Source organism: Sardina pilchardus, chromosome 22 (genome assembly GCF_963854185.1).
Source record: "Sardina pilchardus chromosome 22, fSarPil1.1, whole genome shotgun sequence".
Taxonomy (NCBI): Eukaryota; Metazoa; Chordata; class Actinopteri; order Clupeiformes; family Clupeidae; genus Sardina; species Sardina pilchardus.
The window spans coordinates 24,247,076-24,264,905 of NC_085015.1; the positions used below are offsets into that span (position 1 = coordinate 24,247,076).

Consider the following 17,830-nt stretch of genomic DNA (forward strand, 5'->3'; position numbering starts at 1 on the left):
CGGCTTGGAACATATTCCGTGCATTACGTCGATGGGTGGGGTGACCGACCGCTGTGTATACTGTGAATAACACTGATTGTTTTCGTGTGGTTTCATATCCTAACCATTGTGAAAAAATGTTTCAAATGTAACAAATATCAGTTCTATTTATCAAATAATACTGATTTTCTTAATCCTATTAATGTGTTGACATAACATGAATTCACAGCGATCGAGTTTTGTTTATCACACCATAATCAGAGGCTGACAAAAGTTCGAACGTTTACGCCAGTAAACATTGGGAGGAAGCGACCGTCTTCTGATACATTCCCTTTAAACTACAATGTAACCTACCGAGAGTTCTCCCGAAGCCGTGCGCAGCATACAGATTCTCAGTACAGTGCAGCGGCTAGAGGAAATGACTCATACGAGCGCGTGGGTGTGGGCGCTATTAAAACAAGGCTGAGAGTACTTTGGGTGAGTCATTCAAACGCAGGCCGTGCCATGGTGAAAAACCATTGTGGCTTCTTAATCAGATGAAATTTCAGGTTTTGCGTGAGTGTTTCTCAAGAGCTATGGATATGAATACTATATTCTGCGCGCTCTGTGGGATCATCCTAATGGCAGCAACCAGCACCAACGGAGTAAACACGCAAGGTAAGCTATCTTGCCTGTGAAAGTATCCGCTGAGTTACAACTGCTTTGTGAGTTGTGTGCCACTATAATGTTGAGTTAAAACTTGTTTTACTGTTATAAAGAGTGTAGACTATTGAAAGTTATAGACGTTTTCCTGAATTACGAGGTGGGGGAATTACGCCAACGTACGGCATTAATAGCAGGGTAAATTTTAAGACGAATAGACTTTGGGAACGCGGTTATGCTTGTCTTATACATGGGAAAGCATGGCAACTCCAGTGGAGTTAATGACGCTGGTGGAGTCTCGGACAAAATCGTTTCCTTCAGCCTGTGCTCCCACCGGTTCCGCATTCCGATCCCTTTATTTCACCGGGTCTCATGCCCAGAGTTGAAATGCATCGGGACCTCTTAATCCCGGTCCAGATGATGAACACTGTCCCACTTCTCCTGCCTTTGCTCACCAACCTACAACAGGGAACAGCGAGCGGCTCATATTTTCCCACAGTTCATGTGTATTCCAAAAGGGAAAGGAAATGGCCTTGGACTAAAATCATCCGGAGGAATTGGCTCCCACAATATAAAAGAATTGTCTGTTTGGAGTTTCTCGGTCGCAAGAATACCCGCGGTTCCTGTGGTTGTAGTTTTGCATGGTGAATTCCGGGAAATGTATTAAAGTGAAAATGAAATCTGGTGCACGGCGGCCGACGCATGTTGTCTTCACTGATTCAAGTGAGGGGTCATATGTTTGTGCTCATTTTGCTCTGATAACTTCAGACTGAGACTATAATATTGTCTGCTTATCTTGTTCACCCCTTTACTAAAAATGCCTAGTTGCACAGAAAACACTCAAATATTAGGTCCCCTACAAGCTGATTAATGGGAGTCGTTGGCTCCCCAATGTCAACATGGGGTCTGTCACCCTTGGCCATGCGTATCGTCAAAAAGGAAGAACAAGTGACTGCTGAAAGTGTTCCATGCAAACACAGTATTTGGTTTTAGATCGTGTCATATCTGAACGTTTGTGGTGTATGTCATCCTTCCTGTTGCTTATGATGACAGGTTGTAATATCAAAGTTTCATTCACTGCAGTTTGATTTGCACCAAATCTGCCATCCCACACAGTCATAGTCTCAGAGACGACTGTGGCTCTGTCATCATCTTCCCAATGTGCCAAATGACAAGTTAGTAATATAACATAGTTCGAAAGGCCAAATGGAAATGTGAAACTTGTATGATTGGTACTTTGAAGAAAGGGTTTCAGTTATCACTTTAGGCTCTGCTGAGCAACCTCACTGAGTTATAGCTCAACATATCTCCACCTTGGTTTTATGACCAATAATACTAAGCCTACTACGGTATACGTTTTATTTCAAGCTGTAGGCCTACTTTTAAATCAAGCTGTACATTAAATCAACTAAATTGTTGTAATGTTGCCTTTAAATTATCCTATTCAGTATTGCCTGCCCAGTTCAACAGCCATGGGCAGGCAACTGCATTGATTTCCAGCATAAAGACAAACACAAGACTTGAATAAGAATAGTCAGTAAATCAAAAATAGAAACTGTTTAACCTACATGAAGATAAGTGACTTCAAGCAACGCACGTCATGCCCTGCTTAAAACCAGGGAAGCCCTTATTAGGAGGCAGGTAAATCCTTACTTACAGACAGGGAAGCCCTCCAAGGCAGGGAAACCCTTCAAGACCTGAATCCAGGAGTTACCATCATATAATCTACTAATCTCAATGACATGTGCTACATGAATAAGGGAATCCCTTGCTTACAGACTTGAATCTAAGAATAGCCATAAACTGGAGTTCCCTATTGGCCTTCATGATTGAGAGAGAGGTAAACTGGTAGACTATAGCGTTTTATTGGTGTCGTATCCAAATGTATTGTGCCCAGTTCATTTAAACACCCATGGTCAGGGAACTAAATCAAACTATTCAAACAGTGTCCTGCATAAAGACAAACACTTTTAAGACTTGAACAAGAATACTAGCCTGTTGATCTAAAATGGAAACTTTTTAACCTACATATAGACAAGTGACGTCTAGCAACGTCATGTCCTACTTAAAACTAGGGAAGCCCTTCTTAGGAGGCAGGTAAATCCTTACTGACAGACAGGGAAACCCTCTAAGTCAGGGAAACCCTTCAGACCAGAAGGTTCCATCATATAATCTACTAATCAGGACAGGAAGACGTCATGCACCTTGGTCAAAGAAGATAACAGGTGACACCATGTGCTGCACAAACAGCAGGGAATCCCTTACTTACAGATCTAAATATAAGAATAGCCATCAACATGGTCAATTGGAATTCCCTAATTAGCCTTCATCAAGGTAGATAACAAGTGACGTCATGTCACCAACAGTGATGTCCACCTCACATGTGATGTGACCTGTTAATAACAGTGTGGCCATGCTGCTCAGGACAGGTGGAGTAGCTGAGTAGATCAGGTGCTAGTCCTAAATTTAAGCAGCTAAATCTTTAATTAAAGAACAGAATGCTAGAATAGTAATAGGTTCATCTCAAATATCCTGTAGTTGTGGCTCATTGACCTAACACCACCCCAAGGCAAGTGGTAAATAATACATTAGATGTTTCTAAATAGCTCATTTGGTCAGAAATCACAGTCTAGCTGTGAACTGTTTCCCATGTGTTGCAGCAAGCCTCTTCGCACTCGCGTCCTGTTGTCACCGTTGTAATGTCCGCAGGGCAGATCTCTATCACATCTGTTTGTGTCTGACACGACTCGAAAGGGCATATGGCTTAGAGCCGGATGCTTGTGGTTTCTGAGGTGAAGGCGCCTGTGTCTCCAGATTGCTCACAGGTACGCCAAACAGGAGGTCAAACTCCAGTGAAAGTTGCCCTCCCCCTCCATACCACCCCTCCCCACTCCATAGCAAAAGTGTTTCGTTCCCACACCAACCGATTTTTCAGCACCTCACGTCAGCGGCGGGCGGTGGTGGTCACAGTCTTCCGAGCACACACACACAACTGCAGTGAACCTCTGGTTCACTCATTCAAAAACAATCTTTGGCTTTGCTTGCGTACTCCCACCATGAGTAATTTGGTTTCCCAGCAAGTGCAACAGATACCTCACCTCAATGGAATTTCCCGAGGTCATTCTGAAGAACAAGACACACCATGCGAGAGAGACACCGTGACAAGATTGTCACCACATGATGATTCTCTAGTTAATTACCTGCAGAACAGTTGCCTGCAGCAGTCATCCTCCTTGTGGTTTTCTGACTGACGTAACCCATCATCTGAAAAAAATGCACAGCTGAAACAAGAGCTGTGGTGTCAGATGTGAACACGATGTGACTTCATTCAACTGTCTTGCCAAGTTGAGCTGCTCACAGTTGTGTCATTTACAATTACAGAATGTCACTTTGTAGAACATTGTTGGACTAGCAGAAGGTTTGTCTGTGTTATTATTTCTGTAGACATTGGTTATTAAAGCTTACCTGTCTTTTGATGTTACAGCATGCAGGCCAACAGAAGTGTGGAATCCTGACATTGACGAGTGCATTCCCTGCTCCTCTTGCCAGCAGTACCCCAAAACCCCATCATGTGAAAAATGTGAGTCAAGTGTAAAATACAACTGGTGAAATATCCACAACAAAGTCTTACATTTTATATAGCAGATCTAATACATAATATATATATTTTTTTACATAAACATGATTTTAGGTTATAATTATGTCATAATTGAATTTCCCCTTGGGGATCAATAAAGTATCTATCGATCCATCATCTAATAGTATGTAAATAATATAATATGTATAGTAATATCTGTACAGACAGGCTTAAAATGACCACTAGTGTTATACTGCATGCCATACGGTCAGTGGGATGTGTAGAGGCTGATGTCTGATCTGATGTCCACCTCGTGGTCCAGGTACTCGCGTTCACCCGGGTCCGTCGGACGCCTGGCGCCTGGCGGCCATCACCAGCCTCTCTGTGCTGGCCACTGTGCTGGTGTTCGGTGGGCTGGTCATCGGTGTGCTGGTTCACAAGTGCAGGACGAAGAGAAGCACCCTGCGAGGTGAGGGTCACATGTCATGCACAAAGTCCAATGACGCTACACATGCATCTCTCCCAGGAATCTGCCTGTCTATGAGTGGAGATTTAATGTAAAACGATTGGCTTTTGATTGTGTGCAGGAAAAAAAAGCACTACCACGCATTTATATTCTGTACATTTTCAACCAGAATCCATCTCAAAGGTGCCCTGCAGGCGATGCATAATTTAGGAAATTGAAACTGTTATTTGAACATTAAATATTAACTTCTCTATCTCACTCTTTCCCCAGAGCCTATTGAGGAGACCACAGGACCACTCTACCCTTTGTAGCTGCCCCAAGTTGGTATGCACTCACTCTGGTCTTACACGTTCTATAAAACATTAACAGCATTAATAGTGAATTAATGTAATACTCACCCTCCTCACCTCTCCCCTGCAGTTTGATTCTGCGTGTGAAGGAACCAAAGGGCTTGGGACCGGGAGCTCCGCATCGGTGAACTGTTACTCCAGTCAATCCCCCCCCCTGGCCACCGAGGCCAGGCCTCCGACCACAGAGTATTCTTTGAGTAGTGATATTTGACTATTCTATTTATTGTACTGGTAGCTGACATGTAGATGTGCTCAAGAGCTTTAAGTGACAAGACTAGTATGGACTGATCCTGGACCAGCCAAGCCAAGGACCTGCCAGACGGACCCCCCCCAGAAGGAGTGGGGCCTCAAGCCTCACTCGCCACCCAGCACTAGCCCTGAGGGGTGGGAGGGGGGTCGAGGGGGGGGGGGGGGGGGGGCAGATGTGCCCTTCCGAGTGCAATCATCTCATTGGATTCTCCTGGAGCTAGAAAATCCATGTTGTTCCTAATTTATTTTTCTTTCCAGTCTAGTCTGTAAGCCCCCCCCCCCCCCCCCCCAAGACACACACAGAATCACACTCTGTTTTTGCTCAGTGGTGTGGAGAGCTGTGATTCCCTATAGATAAGTGCTCTTAATATCAGCCTGACCCTGCTCTATGGTATTTCATATACTGTTAGGCATTTGAGACTACTTTAAAAACTAGCAGCCTTTTTCTCGCGACAACCTATTTTGAATCTAAGGGCTTTCTTAAACTTTTTAACCTGCATTACCAACCCCAAACAACCTCTGGGACATTCCCTGGTCTTTAGTCTGGCACATGGCTTCTTGAATGTACAAAGTTGAGCAATAGCACATATTTTATTGAGTTGTCTTTTGATAGGTCATAGTATTAATACGCTACTTCCATGCTTTAACAGTATGCACTTAACACGTTGTCAAGAGCGACCTCACAGTCTGGATGTATGCTAAAGTTTTGACACTGACGTGACGACTGCCTGTGGTGCCTTTTTTTTTTTTTTTGTTAAATTCTGGAGATTCTGACGCGCGTGCGTAGCATCAGTGCCTCAAGGGACACGCAGAGGAAAAACAACATCCCTCAACTCCCTTTTGCTTGCCACAGCTGCACGCACGCCGTGAAATAGCCAAGAATACTGGGAGGAAGAAGAAGAAGTTTAGTGAGGGTGCACAAGGGTGTTGGCGTGAAGGACAGTGAAGCAGCTCGCCGCAGAAAACGCATCTTCTTGAGCCCGCAGACCGCCACAGTTCCTCAATTCCCCCGTCCCTCTCCAGGGCAGGGGATGTGGCTATCTGTCACTGTCGGCACAAGGTAACGCCGTGTCGGGCTGTCAGGCCTCAGGGGCTTCCACAGTTCACATGTCCTCCCCCCTCTCAAGTGCAAGTGCATCAGACACAGATTTGAAGGGCCTTCCTCAAAAGGCCAGCCTACCTCGGCAAGGGCCAGCTATGCGCTGTCACTGAGTCTGCTGCAGTAATCTAAACACGGCTATTTGAGTCTTCCCAGCAGAGATAAATGGACCTGAGTCACATAGTGCCTTAGTCAGGAGTCAGGCAGGTGTTGTTGGCATGAACCACTGCCACTGGTGTGCATCCTCTCGTTGCAGGGTCATTCAGATAAGCATATGTGTAAGCAAATTAAAGCTAAAAATGTATTATTTTTTCTTTGAACTGCTGGTCAGCTAGTCTGACAATGACTTTAAATGTCTCAGTTTGGTGCAGGAGAAAACAAAAAAAGCACACCCCATTTTGCAACCGTCAGAAGCACACACCATTAAGCTGGTGTGTCTGACGACACCACGACAAACACGACCGGGACGTTAGTGTAGTGGTATGCATGGTGGGTGAAGGGAGTGGGGGGTACAGCATGAGGGAGAGGATGGGCCAAGTTATTGAAGCACAAAGCCCTAGTTTCACATAGACTGCCAAGCGTGGCGAGATGACTCACGTTACTGACAGATGACTCGATTTTTTTATCAGTTTAGTAGCAGTACTGTTTGCATATTCTCCCATTTTTATAAGAACATAAGCCACAGCTGTGCAGTGTCTGTATTGTTACTATACCGACCACAAGGAAACAATCCCCAGATGTCACAATGTGAAGCAGAAGGGTAGGTTTACATTAGGTCACCCTCTCCAAACCTAGACGGCTGTTACCATGGCATCAGTGTTTACCTATGGTGGGTCTGTAGAACATGTATTTGTACACATTAAAAAAGTTTATATGGAAAACTGATAAGTGTCTTTCATTATCTGGTAAAAGCTTGTGGGGGTCTGTATTGGATAAAGAAGCAGTTTTCAGGTTTTCAGTTCTACTACAGTCAGTTTGCATGATTTTCCTCCCAACTGGAGAAAATGCCAAGCCTAACGATTTCATTATACACTTAACCTTTTGCCTTGTAAAATCTGCTGTGACACGAAGAACAAGTACACCTTGTGGTGTGTGAGAAAGTAGCAGAAAAGGATCACCAGAGCAGTGGTCTTTACACTGTGTTTATTTTATTTCAAGAAAGTGAGGGCATGACCGTCTACAAATAAACATTATTTGCAAGTCCTCTACTCAAGAAAGAGAAAACATTGATCAACAAAAGAACAAAAATAAATATTTTGTATATTTTCTTAAAGATATATGCAACTGATTGCAGAGATAGAGAGAAGAAGAGGTCTCAATTAACATTTCAGAAGTCAGTTTTTTTATATTGGAGTTTGAAATGCACTTGAAGCCATTGATACACAAAGGGCTGAACTCCTATTCTTAAATAAAATCAGTAAGCACATGAATATAGGCATAGAATGGAAACTATTAATAGCAACTTTAATCTGAGTACAATGGTAGGAAATGGCACATGTAAGAAATGCAGCCTGGCGTCACCATCTTTCGCAGAATCTGTCACATGATGCTTTGTGCGTCTCGGATGAGAACCGAACAGAAGTCTTGTTTATATATATATTTATATATACTTATATAACCAAATACAATGTTTACATTTTATGTTATGTTTTTTTTCTTCTCCTTAATAAGGTGTGAAACCTGAGCAGTATTGAAATTACAAGTCCCCTCTTCCATTGGCATCCTGCTAATGATAGAGCCCGACCGATCATGGATGTCTAAAGCACAACACCACCACAGACAACTGTGAGGTCGTCACAAACACTTGAAGATACATACATATTTTTCATCTTGTGCGTGACAGTAATAGTTTTTGTGAAGAAAAAGAAAATACTTGCACAAGATTAAATTTAAAAAAAAAGAAAAAAAAAAGAACAGTGATATAGTACAACAGAGTCTTTTTAAAATACGCACTGCGGGAAAAATACTTAACAATACCATTATTGTTATTATTAATCATTATCATTATACTAATATTATTGCAAAAAGACACCAATCTGAAATGTTCTGAGAGATGTGTATTTAGTTGGGACTTAGCCGTTCTCTAGACTACCAAGGCGTCATGATTTTCATTTACAATCAATCCGAAGTGGACTTAAGAGCACATCCGAAACATGCACGTGGAATACCAGAGTTAAAAATGCTCAGAGCCGAGACTCTTGATATAGTCTTACAAAACATTAAAAGGTGGGGTATAAATAGTCTTTCTTAAATAAATAAATACACTTGATATCTTGTATCTCGAAGGTAACGCTCGGGAAGGATGGAAGGACGGGGACACACACACACGCACGCACGCACACACACACACACACACACACGTGAAACTGTTCCTGCTGTCTGACAGCACGTCAACAGCGCTGCCCACAACGAGACTGCGGAGACACCGGCCATACTGCACTCACAGCCAGGGCTAACGGGAGTTTGTTACTCATATATCTATATGTGTATACATATATAATCTTCTTTAAGAAAAGAAAGAAAGAAAACAAAAAACGGAAAAGAGAAAGGACAGGCTACGATGAACGACACACGGACCTGAAGCTAAAAAGGAAGCACTGGGCAAAACGTGAGCTCCCCGTGAGCGACAAACTAATGGTCGAATAACGCGGTACCTTCTCTCCTTGTCTCCTTGATGGGGCCCATCAGCACTTCAAGTGCTAAACGGAAGGCCTCCTGGGGGGGAGGGGGAGGGTGTGGGGGGGACACACGCAAGCTGGCCGAAGCCGTCTCGCACATTCCACGGGGATTAGCGGGATAGCCCCGCGGTATTCCTGTGCCACCACGCCCCTCAGCGTGAAAGCACCTTTGACTTTTTTTTTTCTCTCCCCTCGAAAGCCGTTGCCAGATCAACTGGCCACGCACGGGCTGTGGCTGTCTGTCTGCCGCTCGCTCGCTCCCTCCCATCGAGGTTGTTTGGTTCTCACGAGCGATCGCATCGGTCGGACTCTACGTCTGGAGGCAGCATGGGTGGTGGTAGTGGTGGTGGTGGTGGTTGTGGTGAGGGGGTAAAAGGGGGTTTAAGGTAAGAGGGAACAGTAAGTCTCGAGACCATTCGTCCCCCCAGACTACAGTAAGAGGGTTTCAGATAGTACCATTGAATTCATAAGGATTTGTGCACTCCTTAAAAAAAAATATATAACAGGAACACAACGAAAAAAAAAAAAAAAAAGACACATTCAAACTCAAAAACAAAAGAAACAGTCTGTGAGTCGAGTCAGTCAGGCACCGTCATCGTGATTTCTGGAGCTTTTTTTTTTACAGTGTCAATGTCCCTACCAGAGGTAGTCTAATGGGGGGCTACTACGCCTGACTGCACCTAATGAAAAGCCTGCACTGCCGGACCCCCAGAGGAGTCCCTCTGGGACGAAGAGGCATCTAGAGGGCTGGGGGGATGGGGCACCTGAACGCCGCTCGAGAAGGACCAGCAGACTAACCTGATTTACAATTATTGGCATCAGCCTGTTTAACAGTATAGCTGAGGGAGGTTAGGAAGGGTTGGTGGGGTGGGGTGGGTGGGTGAAGGGGGGCAATCTGGTGACTAGCATTACCTTTTTTTTTTCATATATAGATATACATCTTCCCTTGGAGCACAGAGTGTGTACAGTCAAGACTAAAAGACACAACCCCCCCTGCAACCCGCCCCCTCCCGAAAAAAAAAAAACACGCAGTTTTAGGCCCGCGTTTAGCTCAGAGGAAAGGGTCCACGCCCAGCCCCATGAAGGAGTTGGGGTCCATGTCGAAGGAGGCCTCGTAGGAGGCCTGCGAGTTCTGGTGCATCTTCTGGTGGTGGCGCAGGTTGGACTTGCTGGAGAAGCGCTTGTCGCACAGCAGGCAGGAGAAGGGCTTCTCTTTGGTGTGGATGCGGCGGTGGCAGATGAGCTGCGTGGACACGCGGAAGGCCTTGCCGCACTCCAGGCACTGGTAGCGCTTGGGCTCCGTGTGGATGCGCCGGTGGTTCTTGAGCGCCATGAGGTTGGTGAACTCCTTCTGGCACACGGAGCAGAAGAAGGAGCCCATCTTGTGGCTGTTCTTGTGGTTGAGGAGCGAGCCGGCGTGCCGGTAGGCGCGGCCGCAGTGCTCGCACACGTGGCTCTTCTCCGACTCGCCGCCGCCACCGGGCCCGCCGCCGCCGCCCTCACCGTGATCCTGGAGGTCGCCGGGGTAGCCGCCGACGCTGCTGCCGCCGCTGCTCATGCCCCCGCCGCCACCGCCGCCGTGGACCTGACCGAACACCTGGTCCATCTTGGGCAGGCCGCCTTGGAGGCCCATCCGCGGGTCCATCCCCGAGTTCCAGTCCAGCTCGTCCTCGATGGGCATGCTCTCGGGGGGAGGGTACCCCTGCTGGGCCTGACCCGGGTGCTGCTGCTGCTGCTGATGGTGAGGGTGGTGCGGGTGTAGTTGCTGCTGGTGGTGGGAGTGGGGGTGGTGGAGGTACCCCGACCCCGACGCTCCCCCGGCCCCTCCGCCGGGCAGCGGGCGGCCCTTGCTGTGCACCTCCATGTGGCTCTGCATGTGGGCGAACTCGCAGAAGGTCTTGCCGCAGTCGGGACAGCAGTGGCGCGGCATCTGCGCGTGGCTCTCCAGCGCCAGCGGGTCGGCGAAGGTGCGCAGGCACAGCGAGCAGTGCAGCAGGTCCGACGAGTGCGTCTTCTTGTGGTTCAGCAGCGAGCCCGCGTGCCGGTAGGAGCGGCCGCACTGGTCACACCTGCCACGGGCAAGAGAGAGGGAGAGAGAGAGACCAGAGAGAGAGAGAGAGAGAGAGACGAGAGAGAGAGAGAGAGGGAGAGAGAGAGACCAGAGACCAGAGAGAGAGAGAGAGAGAGAGAGGGAGACGAGACGGAGGGAGGGAGGGAGGGAGAGACGGAGGGAAGAGGAAAAAAAAGAGGACAAGAGGTCAAACACAACCACACTTCAACTCTGCCGCTATAACATAAAAAGCATACGGCCGGGAAATCTGAGCCAAGAAGGAGGGGGGGTGGGGGGGGGAGATTGCTGCGTGCGCATGTGTGGGTTTTTAAGCAAAGCTTCTCATTTCAGCTTGAAATGTCAGCACTTCAAACCCATAAGGGAAGATATTCCTGACAATCTGCCTCTAATCAATGAATTTTACTGCCGAGTCGGGAAACACCCAGTCTAACTTGGCTCGGAGGCACACTGGGTCCCCTGCCACAGAGCAGACGAGTTCACAGCCTTGGCTCTCTGCTCCAGGGAATGAGAGGATTGCTGGGAGAAGGGGGGGGGGGGGGGGCATCAAACTTGCCAAACCCACTTAAAAGCAACAATAAAGTGAACACTGGCCTTTTGTAGCTCCACTTAACTCCTAGAGCTCAACTGATAGTGCCCTGTTCTACTGTTTTTAATTCTCGCCGGCATTCGCTACATACACGGATGAAATGTAGATTATCCGAGTCATCTGTGGAGCTACATGTAAAGCACTGACGAGTGTAAATGCTTATTTACATAACTGTTTATGGGCACGACTGAATGCCTCGCCGATTAGCCGGGTTCTAAAAAAGAACACGTAACATTTATAAAACGCCCACGCGCGGCTTACTCAGCCAATTTCCCTGTGACTGTGCGGTGACCCCTTGCTATTCAAACGCGGCCCCCCCGGTGACTCACGTGTAGCACTTGTCGCCTCCTTCCTGGCCGCCGCCGCCGGCTGCCCTGCGGGGGTCCCGTCCGCCGCTGCCCCCCGCGCCGGAGCCGCTGCTGCTTCCGCCGCCGCTCACGCAGCGGTGCCTCTTGAGGCCCGAGCGGCCCTGGAAGGTCTTGCCGCAGGTGGGGCAGCCGAAGGTGGAGACGCCGCGGGCGTGGATCTTCAGGTGGTTGTGCAGGATGCTGGAGAGGCGGAAGGCCTTGCCGCAGGTGGGGCACACGTGCTTCTTCTTCTGCGTGTGGATGCGCGTGTGGTTGCGCAGCGCCATGGGGTTGGAGAAGGGCTTGCCGCAGAAGGCGCAGCTGAAGTGGCCCGTCTTGTGCGTGTTCTTGTGGTTGAGCAGCGAGCCGGCGTGCCGGTAGCTGCGGCCGCAGATGCCGCACTTGTACGGGCGCTCCTCGCGGGGCAAGCCGCCGCCGCCACCGCCGCCGCCTCCTCCTCCTCCGCCGCCTCCTCCGGACTTCCCCGCGGCGGCGACTGCCGGTGGCGCCGTGCAGGCGTGCGCCCGGAGCTCCTCGACCGACGGGAACGTCAGGCGGCAGCGCTTGCACGTGGGCTCGCGGGGCCGCCGGCGACCTCTGCCCCGCGCCGGCCCGTCGGCGTTCTTCCGGTTGGCGGCGCAGCGGTGGTTGAGCAGCTGCTTCTTGCCGCGGAAGGCCTTGCCGCACGCCTGGCAGCCGTGCTTCTTCAGGCCGAAGTGGATGCGCAGGTGGTTCTTCATGGCCAGCTGGTTGGAGTAGGTGTTGTTGCAGATGGAGCAGTGGTACTCGCCCGTCTTGTGCGAGTTCTTGTGGTTCACCAGGCTGCCGGCGTGCCGGTAGCTGCGGCCGCACTGGTTGCAGACGTACGGCCGCGGGTCGTTGGGGTCCTGGATCCCCGGCGGGGGGGACTGCACCCCCGCCGCCCCCTGGCCGTCCTTCTCCGGGCTGGGGCCTGCTGCTGATGCTGCTGCTCCGACTCCGCCGACTCCTCCGTCGCCGGACGGGGCCTGGCGGCGCTTGCGTCTCTGGGCCTTGCGCAGGCGCAGGCCGTTCTGGGCCAGCTCGCCGTTCATCTGCATCAGCGTCTGGATCTGCTTGTTGAGCTCCTGGATCTTGGCCTTGTTCTCCTCGTGCACTCGCAAGTGGTTCTGCAGCTGCTTGTGGATCTTGAACGCTTTGCCACACTCTGTGCAGGTGTGCCTGAGAGACAAAAAAAAGAAGACAATTTAATGATAAATGAAATTATAAATCATATTAATCAAGATAAATCATGAATCATAATAAACTACATTACCATCATAAAACTTCATTTGCACCACTCAATACTAATACAATACAATTGAAAGTTGTACAAGCTCTTGCATTGATTTTTGTAGGCTAACTTCTAAGTATATGAGATGACTACTGCTCCATTAAATGACATGATTATTTGTCTGACTTACTTTTTGATGTCAAAGTGAGTCCTCTCGTGGCTCTTGAGGGCCAGCAGGTTGTAGAAGCGTTTCTGGCACACGTAGCAGCGGAACACCCCGGTCTTGTGGGACTTCTTGTGGTTGAGGAGGGAGCCGGCGTGCCTGTAGGCACGTCCGCACTGTTCGCACTTGAAGAGGCGATCCCCTCCCCGGTCTTGGCTCTCGTCCAGGTGTCCCGCGGCGGCGCCGCCGCTCCTGCCCAGCGACGGCTCGCCGTCCGGTTTGCCCTCGCTCTTCACCCCGTCGTCGACGGCGACGAGGCCGTCGTCTCGTCGCCCCGGGCACGGGTGGCTGTCCAGGTGCTGGTAGCTGACGCAGGAGACGCCGCACTTGCCGCAGATGATGCTCGCCGGCTCCTGTTTGGGCGCCAGCGGGTTCTCCTGGTTGGCGCCGTAGCGTTGGGCCGACGGCGGGTGCAGCAGCGGCGGCGGTGGCGGCAGCAGCAGCTGCGGCGGCTCGGCGGACGCCTGGGTGTGCAGCAGCTGGTGGGCCACGAGGTCCTGCTTCCGGGTGAAGCTCTCGCCGCACGTGCTGCAGATGACGATGAGGCTGCCGTCGCCCGGCTGGCTCTCTCCGCCGCCGCCGCCGCCGTCCTCCTCCTTCTCGGCCTCCAGCGAGGACATGGACGACGGGCCCGAGCTGGACGGCGTGCCGTGCAGCTGCGTGTGCCCGCGCAGGTGGCTCCGCAGCGCCCGCATGCTGGCGTAGTGGTTGCCGCACACCGAGCAGTGGTACATCTCGCCGTCCTCCTCCTCCTCGCCGCCGCCGTCGTACTCGTCGTCTTCGTCCTCCATGCCGCCGTGCTCCTCCGCGTCGCCGCCGAAGCCGCCGCCGCCCATCATCCCGCCGCCGTGCATGTTCGGGTGGTAGCCGTGGTGGGGGTGGTGCTCGGGGTAGTAGCCCTGCGTCGAGCCGTGGCCCTCGTAGCCGACGGGTGCGCCGGACTCGCCGATAAGGTGCTGGCCCTGGTAGTTCACGTGGCTGCCCGAGCCGTTGGTGAGGGCGCCATGCTGTTGCTGCTGCTGGCGGTGATGGTGGAGGGGGCACGCGTGCGACTTGATGCCGGCGATGTCGCCAAACGTCTTCCCGCAGTCGGCGCACATGTGCCTCTCCATGAGGGGCTCACCGCCGTGAGGTAGGTGCGCGGCTTCCTCCTCCGGGGGGTAGGGCAAGTCGTACTGCTCGTGGTAGCCCATGGGCTCGTCCTGGTGGCCCGGGTGATGGTGGTGGTGGTGGTGGCCGTCGTCCGTGCCCTGGTGCTCGGGCAGCAGGTGCGGCTCGTCCTGCAGGTCTTCGGGGAGGTCCAGCACGTCCCCGAGGTCCTCCTCGTCCCCCTCCGAGAGGGGGTAGCCGCCCTGCTGGTTCTCCAGCGTCTGGGGCTCGGACGAGAGCCAGTCGCCCTCGGCACTGTGGCTGAGTGTGGAGGTCTGGGCGCGGTGGATGCGGTGGTGGCTGCGCAGGGCTGCCATGTGCGGGTAGTTCTTCCGGCAGATGGAGCACTGGAAGACGCCCGTCTGGTGCGAGCGCTTGTGGTTGATGAGGCTGCCCGCGTGCCGGTAGCTCTTGTTGCAGACGTTGCACTTGAAGCGCCGGTCGCCGTCTGGCGACGACTCCTCCTCCTCCTTCACCTGATGGTTGGCCGACAGGTCGTCCTGGAGGTCCGCCGGGTCCACCGCCGCTTCGTCGAGACCGTGGGTACCCTGAGAGTTCAGCATGGGCGGCTCGTCCTGGAACGGGTCGGGGATGTAGATCTGGCCGTTTTCGGCCGAGCCCACCGGCTGCCCGTAGTCCTCCTGTTTGTCCAGCAGGGGAGGCATGGGTGGGGTGTCGCTGGATGGAGGGTACTCTGGCGACTGACTGGCACTGTAGGCGAAGCCGCCGTCGTCGGGCATGTTCACGGGCAGCTCGAAGGACACCGAGGAGGAGTTGTGCAGCAGGATGTGGTCCTGGAACTCGTCATCGTTGGGGAACGCCATTTGGCAGAGGTGGCAGAAGTGCACGTCGGCCGCCGCGTTGCCGTTCTGCTGCGGGCCCGCAGCCTGCTCCTGCTTCCTCTCAGGATGGGCGGTGGTGGCGACAGCGGTGGCGGAGGTGGGGGTTGAGGCAGCGGTGGGTGGGGTGGCCCCGGCGCTGGAACGTCCCCTGGTCTTGCTGTGGATGCGCTGGTGGCTGCTGAGGGCGGCGAGGTTGTTGAACTGCTTGAAGCAGATGGTGCACTCGAACGTGCCCACTGTGTGGGTCTTCTTGTGGTTGTTCAGGCTTCCGTAGTGTCTGTAGGTCTTGTCGCACATGTTGCACTTGTAAGGACGGTCGCTGGAGTCTTCGGGAGCTGCCCTGTCGCTAGAGGCAGAGCCAGGGAGGATGTCTGGCATGCCGCTGTCGCTGAAGCTATCCTCCACAGGCAGGTTCAGGCCCATGTCAGGCTCTAGATCAGGAACTACATCAAAACTCTGCTCATCCTTGTAATGCAGCTCGTCGTGGTCCTCATGGCTGCTGGCATGGCCATGTTCGGCGCTGCCCCTTCGGCTGCTTGACCCTCTGGCCTCTCGGTTGCGATGGACCCTCTGGTGAGTGGCCAGCTGGGTTGCCAGTCTAAATGCCTTCCCACAGTCCATGCAGGAGTACTTCTTGCGAGACGTGTGGATTCGCAGGTGGTTCTTGAGGGCCAAGCTATTCGACAGCTGCCTGGCACATATTGGGCACTGGAAAGAGCCTACCTCGTGCGTTTTCTTGTGGTTGGCCAAGCTGCCTGCATGCCTGTAGCCTCTCCCACATTCGTCACACTTGAACTTGCGGTCTTCCTCCGACTCCAGGTGGGTGTCCATGTGTTCCAAAAGACTGGGCATGTTGGAGCACACGATACCACAGTGCTTGCATAAAAAGCCTTTGGTCCGTACTGGCTCTTGCACAGCCATTACAGATGATCTGAAGGTGTGCTGGTGCTGCCAGCAGGATTCATTCGCAGAGTATGGTGGTTAACACTTCAGAGAACAAAAAGGATCCATATTCGCAGGTCAACTACAGTAACTTTCAGTATGCCCCTACAGGGAGGGCGACATGCAAGAGGTATGAGGTCAGTCATTCACATCCGCTCCACGGGAAAACCGTTTGAAACACGGGTGCAGGCACCAGAGGAGAACTGTTGAGAGAAAAAAAAAACAGAAAGAACTTTATCGATGAGTGTGTCAGCTAAACGCAGCGCACATAGGAAATCATACTACCGCTTCACATTCGTGAGTCATCGAAATGAAAGTTCCATGAAGTCACTGACATCAGGCTGCTCTTTTAAACTTCGCTTACCACGCGAATTTACAAAAATGCACGGCCAAGCGGCCTTGTAATTGACACTATGGAAACAGAAAACTAATGTCACTGTTAGCTTAGTTACAGCAAATGATTGCATTTATGTACAGCTATATCTACGATAAAATGCGTTAAAATGTAGACTTTCCCTCCCTGATTACACAACAGGCGGCTAACTAATAAAGTTAGCCAGCCACAGGCTAAGCATTTCTCATTCATTCAATTCCAAAATTATAATCGAACGCGCAAATTAATTTGACTCGTTAAATAGTATTGTCGATGGTTAGCGGTGTCACGGTATGCCTTAGTCCCAATATAGAAAACCGGCACAGCCGACTGCAGAACTTACTTGTGCTCCCTGACACTCTTTTAGCCATTCAGCTAGGTAGCGCATTGGGATGGAGGCTAGCACAATGGCAGCGCTAGATTATTTACACAGTAAACAATTAGCTTGTGGCTAACGGGCAAGCTAGCTGTTCAAACAGAACATGTACGTTTTTCCCCCCTGATAAAACATTCTGAAAGGCTCCACCGAGCAAACCGCACATCTCCGTGTACAGATGGCAACGAAAGTAAACGATTACACAAGTGTATTTGTTAAGACTGACGATTAAGAAACTTTTGACTGGATTTAACTTGTCAAATTAACTAACGCTCCTTGGTGTTAGCCAGCTAGCTGGGCATGTAAGAACTAGCTAACCCAATGGCCAGCTAATATTAGCTAACGTTGACCAACGAGCTGGTGAAAGCTAACTTGCTAGCTAGCGAAACAAATGTCGTGGCTTCAATTTGCTTGACGGTATTAGTATAGATATATACTTACAACAATTTAAGGAGAAAATCAGCATATATTCAGTCCAGAGTTAAATTATTTGTGTATCACGTTCCATTGTTCTTTCGGGACGAGTTGCTATCAATGTCCCCGTTCTATGCTCAATTGTCTTTTTCCATCCCATTCCACACACTTCCTGCTCTTGTTGCTAGGAAACAGGAAATGTGCATCGCGGAAAT

The 17,830-nt window shown here is 50.8% G+C and overlaps 1 protein-coding gene and 1 long non-coding RNA gene across 2 annotated transcripts; one reads left to right on the forward strand and one right to left on the reverse strand.

Annotated features, from left to right (window-relative positions):
- The first annotated feature begins 460 nt into the window (after nucleotides 1-460).
- On the forward strand, nucleotides 461-7,243 carry LOC134069750 (uncharacterized). The gene is made up of 5 exons (XR_009936849.1): nucleotides 461-636; nucleotides 4,106-4,201; nucleotides 4,521-4,667; nucleotides 4,935-4,988; nucleotides 5,085-7,243. It is a non-coding gene; the product is annotated as an uncharacterized LOC134069750 (long non-coding RNA).
- A 245-nt stretch (nucleotides 7,244-7,488) lies between these two features.
- znf646 (zinc finger protein 646) lies at nucleotides 7,489-17,793 on the reverse strand. The gene is made up of 4 exons (XM_062525796.1): nucleotides 17,643-17,793; nucleotides 13,487-16,655; nucleotides 12,027-13,244; nucleotides 7,489-11,109 (listed from the first exon to the last, which is right to left on the reverse strand). The coding sequence occupies exons 2-4, from the start codon at nucleotides 16,429-16,431 to the stop codon at nucleotides 10,092-10,094; spliced, it is 5,181 nt and encodes a 1,726-aa protein (XP_062381780.1). The 5' UTR covers nucleotides 16,432-16,655; nucleotides 17,643-17,793; the 3' UTR covers nucleotides 7,489-10,091.
- Nucleotides 17,794-17,830: the final 37 nt, after the last annotated feature.

What these genes read in the sequence shown, in the direction of transcription:
- znf646 (XM_062525796.1), bottom strand. Translation starts at nt 16,431, where the DNA reads ATGGCTGTGCAAGAGCCAGTACGGACCAAAGGCTTTTTATGCAAGCAC. An exon ending in ACTCACTTTGACATCAAAAA is followed by an intron (nt 13,245 to 13,486) that starts GTAAGTCAGACA and finishes TTTGTCTCTCAG; the next exon opens with GCACACCTGCACAGAGTGTG. An exon ending in GGAGGCGACAAGTGCTACAC is followed by an intron (nt 11,110 to 12,026) that starts GTGAGTCACCGG and finishes TGCCCGTGGCAG; the next exon opens with GTGTGACCAGTGCGGCCGCT.